At 36.4% G+C, this 13,571-nt stretch overlaps 2 protein-coding genes across 5 annotated transcripts in view; one reads left to right on the forward strand and one right to left on the reverse strand.

The window, feature by feature from the left end:
* The window catches only part of LOC138188284 (uncharacterized), a 101,550-nt gene that overhangs the window by 83,812 nt on the left and 4,167 nt on the right, over positions 1 to 13,571 (reverse strand). For all 4 annotated transcript variants that reach the window (XM_069129915.1, XM_069129918.1, XM_069129912.1 and 1 more), the window contains one exon: positions 8,645 to 8,915. In XM_069129915.1, the coding sequence (XP_068986016.1) occupies positions 8,645 to 8,784 (140 nt within the window). In that variant the 5' untranslated portion in view covers positions 8,785 to 8,915. The remainder of the gene's footprint in view (positions 1 to 8,644; positions 8,916 to 13,571) is intronic.
* Positions 1 to 13,571, forward strand: part of LOC138188290 (mpv17-like protein 2) — an 86,949-nt gene that overhangs the window by 38,079 nt on the left and 35,299 nt on the right. The gene's annotated exons all lie outside the window — the stretch shown is intronic.

The following is a 13,571-nucleotide window of genomic DNA, read 5'->3' on the forward strand; positions in this document are numbered from 1 at the left end:
TATAGAAATTTTTAAAAATTCATTGTTATATAACAAACAATTTCAGACACTTTTACTTCTTTTCTAATTTCGTACAGTTTCAATATCATTAATTTCATTTGTGAAAAAAGAAGAAAAGATCTTGTTCAATTTCCAGTAATAAACTATTGAATTTTCTAAAATATTCTTCTTTACATACCTGAAAATCTATAACAGAAGAATCTATCAATAGAAAGAAATAAAAGAAATAATAAAACTAGTAAACCAAGGATCCAAAACAATTCCAAAATGGTAAAGAAACTCATCATGAGGGTATTTATTATAGTACTTAATAACTGATACAAATTCCTATACATGCACATAGTGATTATGTTCTATTTTTCTAATTGTATTCATAAAGATACAATTTGCATAAATATCCACCTATCCACAAGTAAATTAGGCTATCCACTCTATAAATAGAAGTTTACCATTTATTAAGTGAATAATAGATACCGATAGGATGTTCCATCCACTGATGCATCCAACCAAACTACGTACTTACTATATCTTCACCCCCAGCAACAAAGTAAGTAGCTGATTCCAAGTTTCACTACATTAAACCCATCATATTAACCCATGCATCATGCTAACTCATCACCTGTTGTTGGCAAATTGTGGTGGAACCACGACAGCTTGGATAAGACCGGTTGCCAAGAGAAATATGCACAAGAGGAAAAAGCGTCCGATTTAAAATGATAGCCGTGTCGTGGCGAGATCTGAATTCCCCCCGTGGATGATCGGCCGTTTAACATTGAAGACACGCATCCTTTTGGCACGGGGATGCATCGACGAGGATGCCCCGCCTAGTTGCAGAGAAACGATCGTGTACAAGCATAGACGCGTTTCCAATCGTTCAGTTATTCCATCCGCGGCACCATCGCGTTTCCGTTCTGACGGGAAGTGATATGAATTCATCGGGGTTCCATCGATCCACCGCTTGGCGGGGGCATTTCAATCGTTCGGCTGCTGCAGGTGTGCGACATTAGTTAGCCAGTGAGGAACCACATGAGAGGACCACATGATAAATCCCATTTTTGGCATATTTGAAAAGAGAAGAAGATAATTAGCTTTTTTGACACAGTTAGGAAGACGAAGAGAACCAGTTAGATTCAGAAATACAAAAAAATAGGATTATTCCATGTGACATATCCATTTCCTTCAAAAAGGAGAAGAAGACCAGTTAGGTTCAACGAGCGTTAGACTATCAATATTATTGTCAATAGTTCAGCTTCTATAAACACTATATTGATAATATACATTGATCTTCTGAACGATCTTTCAGAGATATAAAGTATATATAATGTATCTTTATCAAGAAAGGTAAAATAAATAATTGAAATGGATCCTAGTGAATAACTAAAACAAGTAAAATTACTGAAACGTAAGATTACTATCTTGACAATTATATTAAGTCTACTATATCAAAAATTGTTATTTGAATATGCTATCTGCTTCGTCTAATATCAAGAATTAAATCCACCTTCCTCAATACCCTCTTTTAAAAGACCATACTTGCTTTACATATACATAATTAGCGAAGCTCGGTGTAATAATTTAAGAAAACTAGCAACAGTGTGCGAACTTCTAGCGAATGAATTATCATAATTGTCAAGAGTTGCCATAGCAGTAATCGCATTAAGTGCATGTTCCCTGGCATGAAATCTTGGGCCACATTAATAATTCAAAGAAAGTGGCTATGGCGTACAAGCTCCTAGTGAATGAAGCCAAACGACAGAGCAGTTTCAGTAGGCACGTATCCTTGGTGGTGTCCCTCATTATCATGGAACAACATTCCACGTAACAGCGGCCGACGACATAATTTCCATTCTGAATCGAGGCTCGTTCAAAGCGACCGGCCATCGACTGGCATAGAAAGTGCTTAGGTAACCTTAACACCGTGCTTATCGGACGGCATGCCAACAAGAAAAGCAGTGCAACCCGTGATTTTTGCCGGACCAGATCCCGTGAAAATCGAAACTCGACCAGTTTCTCTTGCCCATTTCAATACTGGTGTTCCCCTGATCTCTTTCCTCTTTTCTCTTGGATTATTCATCAGCCCACCTTAACAAGATCAATCCAGCAGCTCTACTTGTTCTTTCAATGTGGTTTCTGCTTGGGATGCTTGGCCAGCTTGAATTTAAATATTTTCAGATTATTATTGGACTTTCTCTTTATCGGCCAAGTTTTATACTTATTCTTCTATGGTCAATTAAGTTTCGGTCCAGCATTGATTCTTTAGAAATTTTGCAGACTTTATTATGATCACAGATCTGGAGATTCTTCAGTTTTCACTTTTACGAGTATATTTAAAGACTTCTGCTTTATTGGCTTTTCTATCTGCTGATTCCTGCAACCTCAATTCCACCGATTCTTAGTTTACTTTTATGTATCCTTATACTTCACAACTCCTTCTATTCGTCGACATTCTTCAGCTCAGAGTTTTCCCTTTGCTTAATAAAACTGTCTCAGGCAACAGTTAGAAAAATACAAGAACAAAAATTAGCCAATTCTCCTGACAAGTCTTTTCTAAGTTTCTTTTCTGGTTTCCTCTAGGGCCTAGGAAATCTAATATCCCTTAGGTAACTCGATGCTCAAATTGAAAAGTTAAAACGGTAAAGAATTATAATAATATTCCCTAAATACATACCATCTTAACGTATTTAATCGAACCGCTGAGCCTTACAATTACCAATGATCAAGATCACTGCTTCGTCCTAGTCTTTCCACAATTGATCTCAGAGTGGTTTCCTGTGGATCAAGAACGGTGCTTGTCGAAGGTCGTCCATGTGCAGTTAGATCGAGGTCCTCTTTCACCCAAGATCCCTCCAGGCAGATCCATTGTTGTGGTTCGCTGAGATGCCGCTGGTCCCAAAAGCCAGATTCTCACAATCCCCGGTTTCTCCCTAATGGGAAGCATTCTCTCCCTCCTTCCTCCACCTTCGTACGCAACAGAACTGGAAGATTAATGCGCGATTGTCCGGCTGGCAAACTAATTCCGGCCCCCGGTACACGCTGGACTTAGATTAACGTTCCTTTCCACGGGTGAACCGCTATTTCCAATCGATTACGTTTAATCCACAGCATCGTTTCCAATGTTTTACACGCGTACACCATTCCTCTTGGTAAGTAATTACTTTTACTGAAGCTTGTATTCACCATCCTCGACGCTTCGGACACGTCTTCTTACTTCTTGCTTCTTGGCTGACTGTGTTTACATCTGTGCTTGTGATTTCAGAATTTATTGCTCCCAGCAATATTCCTAAATCGTTGCAGTTACATCGACCTCTTTGAATTTATCGTTTCGCCTCTTTTCATCTGAGGCGTTATTACTGTGCATCTGATTTTCTAGGGGACCCTAGATTTCCTAGGGGACACTAGAATTCCTAGGGAACACTAGAGGCAGGAGAGATTTATAAGAAGAATTTGAGGCGTTATTACTGTGCATCTGATTTTCTAGGGGACCCTAGATTTCCTGGGGGACACTAGAATTCCTAGGGAACACTAGAGGCAGGAGAGATTTATAAGAAGAATTTGAGGCGTTATTACTGTGCATCTGATTTTCTAGGGGACACTGGATTTCCTAGGGAACACTAGAGGCAGGAGAGATTTATAAGAAGAATTTGAGGCGTTATTACTGTGTATCTGATTTTCTAGGGGGCCCTAGATTTCCTAGAGGACACTGGATTTCCTAGGGAACACTAGAGGCAGGAGAGATTTATAAGAAGAATTTGAGGCGTTATTACTGTGCATCTGATTTTCTAGGGGACCCTAGATTTCCTGGGGGACACTAGAATTCCTAGGGAACACTAGAGGCAGGAGAGATTCATAAGAAGAATTTGAGGCGTTATTACTGTGCATCTGATTTTCTAGGGGACCCTAGATTTCCTGGGGGACACTAGAATTCCTAGGGAACACTAGAGGCAGGAGAGATTTATAAGAAGAATTTGAGGCGTTATTACTGTGTATCTGATTTTCTAGGGGACCCTAGATTTCCTAGGGAACACTAGAGGCAGGAGAGATTTATAAGAATTTTTTAATTGTGAATTCTTCTTGCTCGTAATAACAAAACGAGTGAAAAAATAATCGTATTTCAATTTTTGGAATTTGTTTTGTTCTCAAAAAAGTGGCGTGACTGATTTCTGGACTGACCTGGTTTTCAATGATTTGGTTAGAATAAATGGTAATGGTAATTAATTTAATTAACGTATTAACGTATTAAGAAATATCCTATTTCACTGTTGGCTACGGGATGTTCACCAAATGTTAACATGCATTATTTTCTAACTTGCGATTTCCTAATTACTCGGCTTTCCAATTTCCTAAATCCACCGTGCATCATTTCCACATCGCATTTTTATCCGTATTGCAATATAACGGCCATTATTTCAAAACCTGCCAATATTCCTTATAGCGAATATATTGCAAAAAAGAAAATAATTTATTCCTTTCTTAAGCTAAACTTTCCAGGACATTAAATTTGCATGCTATGAATTAAACAAATATCAAAACAAAATTGTTTCTTGGAAAAGTTCCCAATTTTTTAACATATTTTTAAATTTTAATATTTACAAAATTTATTACATACAAATATCGTATCCCTCCTATTCTCTTTTTTAAAAAATATATTTCATCTCATTCTGAATGAAACTAACTTTCAAAATACTAAATTTAAATATTAAAAAAAAAATCAACAATCTTAGAACAAAACCATTGGAAAATTAAGCTATGAAATATATTACATGGTAGACAACAGATTGTCCCATTTCATGAGTCACCAGATGGCCTTTTACCGGCAAAAGAGGATGGGCGGCGAAGAAGAGCCGATACCGCTTTATACCGGCGATCTCTAGAGTAATTAAGCACGCTGACACGATTCCAGTTGTACTTCCAGCTAGGAAAAACCAAGACGAAGGAAACGATACCAGATAAGGCACAATCGCGACGTCCATACTCTGACTCATGTAACCTTCTTGCATGGCTATTGAAAGGGGACGAGTACGACGAACTAGATAAATGGTAAAAGGTAAGATCATCAGTTGTTAGAACTTCAGTGTGATACACATAGAAGTACGAGATTCTATTGATTTACAGCCTTGGATGTGATTCTGTGCAAGTGTCACCAGGTTTCAGTAGTTTCAAAAGGTCTATGCAAGTCTGTTGAGGAAGATCAAGAAGAAACATTGTTTCAGATCTTTGTTCTTATGGTACAATTACAGAACCTACAGTTATATCGATTAAAACCAGCTGAATTATGTTTGCATAGGGGCTAATTAATGATCCTTTAGATAATTAGGTGATTATTTGGGGATTAACGTGGATAGCTATGAAATTGGGCAAGCTATGGAAAGTGATTAATTAACGGGTATTAAGATAAAAAATCTAATGCACAGATTGGATATTAGAGATTATTTATAATTATCACATACAAGCAAGGAACGTCTGTTTAAGGAACAAGATCTTTCATATAGAAGCACGTGGTGATTTCACACTGAATATTTATTGTAGATAGAATTGTAGTGTACTAAAGATTGGATACTCTTCAGAAATTCCTTTGCATGATATCATGTGATATATAAACTCATAGCCTGCTACTTTCATACCGTTCCAGATATAAATTTTATTAATATTATTCACCTGATCAATGGTAGCTTTCTCCTGCAAAGCAGTAGAATATTCTGATAAAATTTCTTAACATAATGAGATCAAAACTAGCCAATAATAAGATCTTGTATCTCTTTTTTTAAATATAAAATCATTATTCTTATCAACATAATTCTCAATGAACTTTAACTGAGAATACAACTTTTCACTTTTATGGAAATGAAGAAATACACATCCAATTTTCTATCCCTATCATTGAAACAAATGTAGAAGAATTATTAATTACAGAATGTACAATAATCTTGTAGCTTTTTAACTTCAACAAGTTAATGCTTGATTATTAAAGCAATACATTTTTATATCCCCTTTCCAATCAAGTTACTTCTTAATAATATCATTCTCAATGGATCTCAATTAAAAATGCACCTTTTCACTTTTATACAAACAGAGAAACACATAAAACATTTTTAAATATTCATCTATGTTCGTTGGCTTGAACAAATGAAGAAGAGCCAGTGAAACGAAACAAGGATGATCATTTAACGCTAGAGGATCATTAAGAACACACGTCCTTCGAACGGGAACACTTTGTTCCAGCTTGGGAACACGGTTGGCATCGAAGATAAAAACCGGCTAATAACTTACGCAACGTTAATATCGCAATTATGATTCGCACCGTTGCTCTTGTCTTTTCCTTCCATCTCTAACGGTAGCAACCACTAATCACCGTATTCAAATCCGGCTTTTGCGGCCGTTTACACACTCACATGTGGCCAGTATGCATGTAAAATCGTCAGCATTAAATTGAGGAAAGCATCTTCCAATAATCTTATGATAATAATACAAATTATGGCACAGGGTGGTGCTCCATACTCTCTTGGAACTTGAATAATTGCCTGGTACATATCAGTAACTTTTCCTGACTCGTGTAATTAAATTATAAATTTAATTCTTATTAAAGCACAAGAAAATTTTCTTAGGAGGTTTAGGTGTTTTCTTCAAGGAAATCTGAAATGTTGGAATGAACTGTAAATTTTAAAAGAATTCTGATGAGGCAGTAGTCATAATCATATTGGACTTGATATTTAATATAAACTCTAATTTTTCTCAAGATGCTTTGATAGCAAAAGAATTGCTGTAGCCCAATCTCCAAGGATCTAATTTGTAAGAACTTTACTTCATCTATGAATATTAATCTTTCTCAGATGTGGGAAGAAATAATGACCCCAGTCCAATATTATGTTGGATCTAAGGCTTCAAGAATCTTCTAATTTGTACAATCTGTAACCTTACATAATATTCCACCTATGAATATTAATCTTTAATTAAGCGAGTACAGAGATATGTACATACTTTGATCCCAAAAAGATTGTAGTGTCACAAAATTATATTGAATCTGATACTCTAAGAATCTTCTAATTTATAATATCTATGATCTTATACAATATTCTATCTATGAACATTAATTTCTCATCAAGTGAATGAAGTAAGTAGCCAGATATTCTGGTCCAAGGAAGATCGCTATAAATATTCTAGTATTATATTGAATCTGATGTTTTAAGTATCTTCTAATCTTCTAACATTTCACTAATAATGAAATCTACTCTCAAGCGAAAAAAGAAATACTCTTCTAAGTAAAGAGGTAATCTGATCTCAATATTATACTGAATCTGATACTCTACATATCTTCTACTATTCAATAACAATAAAATCTATTTCAAGCAAAGTCTTCCCAAGTCTTCAGTTAGTTGGCACAAGATCAATCACTATAACTGAAGTGTAGAACAGGAATGACAATGTATGTAGTAAATAATCCATCGATTGGTAACAGTACTTGGGAACAGAATAAAAATGAGGCTGCTGCAACAGCACAACCAATCTCCTAAAAGGGAATCGTTTCTCATTAAAAGGAAACACTGCCTCCCACATATATAACGTTGCACGTTACACGTGACTGCGTTCCACGGACACGCAGGGCGCAACATCCTGAGGGCGATCGGGGATCATTCCATCAGTGCACGCGTAGGAAGTTATTCCACTTGTCCAACAGTATCGAACGATACCTACTTTTACCTCCGGTCGACCTTCGCATTACGACTTACTTTTCTCCAGCTCCACCGGCCAGAGATCTCAACGAAAACATTCGACTATCCTGCAAGTTCCTCGGTGTATCTGGTTATCCAAAAGTACTGGAAATATTTAAATTCTTGCAAGTATTTTAATGCATCAATGAATCTGAAGATATATGTAGCTGACACTATTGGAAAGTGTGAAAGAGAAATATCTGAATATGTATGATAGTCATGTACGTACGTTTATAATTACTCAAGTTATGCATGAATGATCATCTAGAACGTCTCATCTAAAAATATTGGAGTATTTGAAATGAAAGTTTTCTAAAATAGCTGAACCGTTCAGGATGTTCGCAATACTCAAAATACTTGAGTAGTTGGCTATCTGGATTTTAGAACATAACAGAAAACCTATGATCATTAAATGCTTCCTAAAGTATTTGAGACTATTATGAAGTATTTGAACTACCCAAATTTTCTATAATACTTAAAGTATATCTGTAAAACTTAAGTATCTGACTAGTTATACTATATATATTTAGTATCTGAGAACACTGAACACTTTCTAGAGTACCTGAAGGTGCTTCAAAGTAAATATCTGAATTAATCACAATTAATCTGACTACCAATAATACCTGACTGCCTAATTTACGCTTAGACTAAGTTAAATACTAGAAAGTGCTTAAAGTACCTAAAAAATACTTAAAAACTGAACCATCCAGAATGTCTAAAACATTGTTTTAAAAGTTCCTTTCAATTCAACGTCAACATGCCCAAGATACTCAACATGAAATCATTGAAAGCACCTAATCCATCATGCGCACCTGTTGAAATAACAAGTATAGATTCTGAAGGATCACTCAATCTTGCAGACCCCTGGCCACTTTTACCTATGACAAATCAGATTGGACATAGTGTACGGTCAAATCAAACAGGAAAAGGTGACTCACCTGTTCTTACGCGGCAGTGTCGTAATAGCCATGTTCAAGGACCCCTCGTACCGATGATTGTCCTCCTTCGATCGCCTAGGCAACTCCGTGCAGACACCCTGCGTGAAGCTGTAGGTCCTCCGCTTTTTCAGGCACAACATCTTTGCTTCCTTCTCTCTCACACACTTGGACCCTCTGTTCTCCTCACTCTGTTACCTCATAACTCACCACCAACACACACTCTGTCCATCCTCATGTCCTCTGGCACTTGGTCACTCTGCAGTACATCAACCTGAACAGAATCACAATTCCCTTTGTCAGATATCAGCCGATTAATTTAATCACAATATATTTATTATCAATCAGTCAACATAGAATTGAAATAATAATTCTTGAAATTACTTTTGGGTATTATTCGATTGACTAAGAGTCAGATAACGTGGAAACGAAATTTATGGAGTCTTTGGGTATGAGTGCTGGTTTAAGCGAGACTTTTCATTGAATTGGAGGAGAAGGCAAGGCCGGATGCGACTTGGAACCGAGCGGAACCGCGACTGCGAGCCGATTGTCAGAGGCGACGAGAGAGAGACGTCAGACTCGTGGCGAAGTTATAACTGTACTGAAGGCTGCGTTCAGAATCTTTCCTCAGGCGCAAGTGCGCCTGGTGATAATGACCCCCACGAAAATTACGGGGGCTCCGGCTCCCGGTCACGATCCCGCATAAGTTTCGTTAGATGCCGTTTTTTAATTGCGTACTGCCCGACTTCCACTTGTTCTACCTGCATTTTTATATTTTCATTGTTTCCTTCTGTATGTCTAGTATCCAACGTTTGAATATTTTCACAAGTGGATATTTTTTTAAATTAATGTCACAATCCTTGTATAGTTCTATAATGTATTTGTTCTATAAGTATCTTCATATTTTTCCCGTTTTTTCCCTTTCTTCTTTACATCCAGTACTAAAGGTCCAATTATTTCCATATTTTCTTGTTATTAGAATCCTTGTACGGTAGCATATTGTCAAAGTGTCTGCTTGCTTTCCACTTGTCCTACCAATGTCTGTACATTTTTATTTACTTTCTCGGGATCTAAAGTTAAAAGTCCGCTTAACAGATGAATATTCCTTTCCTATTATTAGGGCCTCTGCATTTATGGAACACTTTGTTGTCCTCCTTTGTTGTTTCTAAATTGAGTTAATCAATTTAAGCAAATTGGAAAAATGTTTTACAATTAACAGTTTATTATTTCTTGAAGAAAATATCTTCTGGCTTGAAAGAAGCTTAAGACCAAACAATTTGATTTAATTGGATGATTAGAGATTTAACGATGATTAAAACCAAAAGATCAAACTCAGAAGATCTGCAAAACCCTACATCATCCTTTTCCAAATTAAAACAATCGCCAGACGTTAAAAATCCTATTCTAAAAATTCCAAAGTGAAACGAAAAAACCAAGACCGTTCTCTTTGACGTCTAGAAATTCCTGTATTATTTTCTAGAATTTTCTGGACTTGTTTGTAACGTTGAAGATATAAGTAACTAGCGTTCGAACGGTCAGCGAGTAAGAACGCTTTTGAATGTGTTGTATCTGCATTGGATGCCGAGAATCGGCGGGAGACTCCTTTCGAATTCCCCATAGAACACCTGATGGTGTTGTACGTGGCGCCAAATCGGCGTCACGGTTGCGATTCTCGAATCGAAAATCAACCAAGTGGAGAATCACCAGCCGATTCGAATTTTCAAATAGAAACAACGAGACAGGAATAACAAAAGCGCTTTGCCAACGCGCTCATGTAATCGCCGCTTTCGAGTTCTGACCACTTTTTCACCTGGAATCCACGATGGGAAAAGGTGTTGCTCCCAGAATTGTGTAACACAGCGTCAATAAAAATTAATTATGCGCTTCATACACGCCTCTTTCTCTAAATTCTACTCGTTCATACTGCTCAGTTATAATTACGCATTTACATGTTTCTCTATTTTCTTATTTTTGCCTTTAGCTTGGTGATCTTGGCTATTCAACATACCACTACTAGGCTTGCTTTCTCTTTCTTCCAGAATTCCTGAAACACTGAATAAATACATATTTATATGAAAATTCTCCGCTTTGAGATCTTCAATTATTATTATTGTTATTGTTGTCACTATGTGTGCATTATATTATGATATAACTTATTCTGTTTCATATTTTATGCTTATGTGTGTGTGTGTATGTGTGTATAGGTGTAGATGTTCAGTTCTCCAAATAAAATATTCACTGAATATTCCTTTCTAAGTATCTATGAACTCTAAACGCTATAATGTTGCCTAGCTAGGCTTTATAAATATATTAACCGAATATATCACAGATATTTCTAATATAATCCAAATTTCGTGTTTCTAGTTATAGATTAACTAATGCAGAAGAGTCTAACGAAAGCAGGAGCCACTGACGCGATACTAGCGCCACCATTGTCAACTACTTGGGGGTCCCCCAATTTCACATATCTGAGGCTATTCTTTTCATACATGTTTCTGCAACGATTCCAAACAATACATTAAAAACTATAGACGAGAAAGGTACTAGTCATTTTTCGGTCTCTTCGTAGAGAAATACCGATCAAATTACATTTTCATCTCTTGTGCCTATGTCCACCGACGTATAACACACGGGACCAACATGAAGAATTAACAGAAAAAAGCGAACGAACTAGAGAAGAAACGCAGGAATTACTGTCATAGGAAATTACAATGATAAATAGAACATAATAAAGGTATATTACACGCGATACATAGTTCTTTCCTGTGAGCAAAAACCAACTAACTCGATGCATAATAAGGATGATTAAATCATTGAGGACGCCATCACGTCAAGAAATTAATTCTTCATTTCATTCTTTTGGCTCGCGTATCTGAGCACGAAATTGAAATTATCACGTATACACGCGATTTTTCTCGGGAACCTCTTTACGATCTAACTCCATTATCAACTGGCCGTCCTGATTAATATCAAGCTGAGCTGAGAGGAGCACGATCGCCGCTAACGACCAATTATCATAGAACGATTCTCAGACAAGCTAGATTCATTGGCTATAACGTCGATGATTCAAGCCAGGCTCTTCCCCATGAATTATTCATTCGACGTCTAACGGATAGACTTGGCAGTAGAATTCACGCGGAATGCACTTCCCTTCCTTTCGATTCAATCCATGGCACAGGTGTATTAGTATCGCTTTTAGTTCTTCTTTCTCTGTTTTTCATGTTTGCCGTTTCCCTTTTTCTTATTATTGGCAAGTCTGTGATAAGAAAATTGCTAAGTGTTGAACAACCAATACTCTTTGCCAGCTGCCATATTTTATTTTGTCTCGGATAGTTAATTGATAGTTTATAGGTTAGGAATGTTCGGATACGTTATAGTGACATAGCATCCAGTGGTATCTATTTCGATCCAATTCCTGACACAGGTGTATTAATATTTCTTCTAGATTTTCCTCCTTTATTTTCTATCTTTCTTATCGTTGGTATTGTTCTGGGATAAACAAATTTCTCAGTGTTAACCAACCGATTCCCTCAGACAGCTGTCATATTTTATTTTATCTGGGATGTGAACAAATTGATAGTTTATAGATTATGATGATTAGAATACATTCTAGTGACTTTGATTTAGTAACTATAATATTTCAATTTGTAATATTCCTGTAAAGAAGCCTTGGCTTCTCAACATTTAGTTGAGAGAGGTTACATTTATATTATGGAATTTTGTAATTCCAATTATGCATAAATTAATTAATTGTTACTTTCAATTCACAATAAAGATCATGTTCTATCTTCTAGATATCATAATGCATATGTATTTTATTCTTAATATTCCGGTTAAGTGATTTTTCTTTTTACTTGAGGTTAGAAAGAGTTGTCAGAGTCCATAAAATATCAGATAAAGAATTGAATAGACATATGTTTTATCTCCTAATATTATAACATATACTTTATTCTCTATGTTATATATGCTTACTCAAAGATAAAGAACTTTTAAAATTGTTCTGTACATCTTCCTTTCAAGTAATTAAACTCTACCTTAATTTCCAACGACTATGACTACAATGGCTACCAATATAATCTCAAAAACCTGATTATAACTAATTAAACCAATCTATCTAATAACCTCTCGAGACTACCAGTATTAAATATAGGTCAAAACGTCAAGGCTGATTTACCATAAGATCAACCATTGTATCATTTAATTAATTATCGAAAATTAAAAGCGAAATATCCTTGTTACCGTTAACTTCCTGCCTTCGTGACTAATTCGAAAAACTTCCTAGTTGGTAACGTTATATCAAAGTTCCTTTCAGATCGAAAGTTATTATGGACGATATCCAACAACTCCAACATTCATTAACTCCTCCATGAGTTCTTATAATCCTCGGTAAGGCTCTTATTACTAATTCTTGCATGATTGCCTGACGATTTACAGATAGCCAGTACTGCCAACCGTCGTTCCACGAGACTCAGCGAAAAAAAAAACTTCGATTTGAGAGACTCTGATATATGGTGCACATCAGAGATATACGGTAATGCGTAGTATAGCCCGAGGAGCCGGCTCTGCCAGCAGTAAGTGCAGTTATGTTGCACTGACCGCTAGGATGTACCAGCCGGTCCAGAGACTGGTACATCTTGTTGCCATGCAACGTGACGTTTCTGAAATAAAAAGTGCTCCAGCTGGGGGAGAAACGTGAACGTAGATTTACCAAAAAAAGCCACAAGATTCACTGCTGATGCTTCAAAATATTTTCTTGTATAATGGATCCTGATCGCTTGGGAAGCTCTGGCCTCCTTCTTTGAGTTAGATGGTAGCGTAGCAACTAGAGGATAGTTCTCTTGATACTATAGTTTCATCCAATAAAGTTTCCAGGCATTCGTGTGTTTCCAAATGTTCAGATTGTCGATAGTTCGATTCTCAATGCTTAATT

The sequence above is a fragment of the Bombus flavifrons genome, chromosome 16 (genome assembly GCF_040668555.2).
Source record: "Bombus flavifrons isolate JBK064 chromosome 16, iyBomFlav1_principal, whole genome shotgun sequence".
Lineage (NCBI taxonomy): Eukaryota > Metazoa > Arthropoda > Insecta > Hymenoptera > Apidae > Bombus > Bombus flavifrons.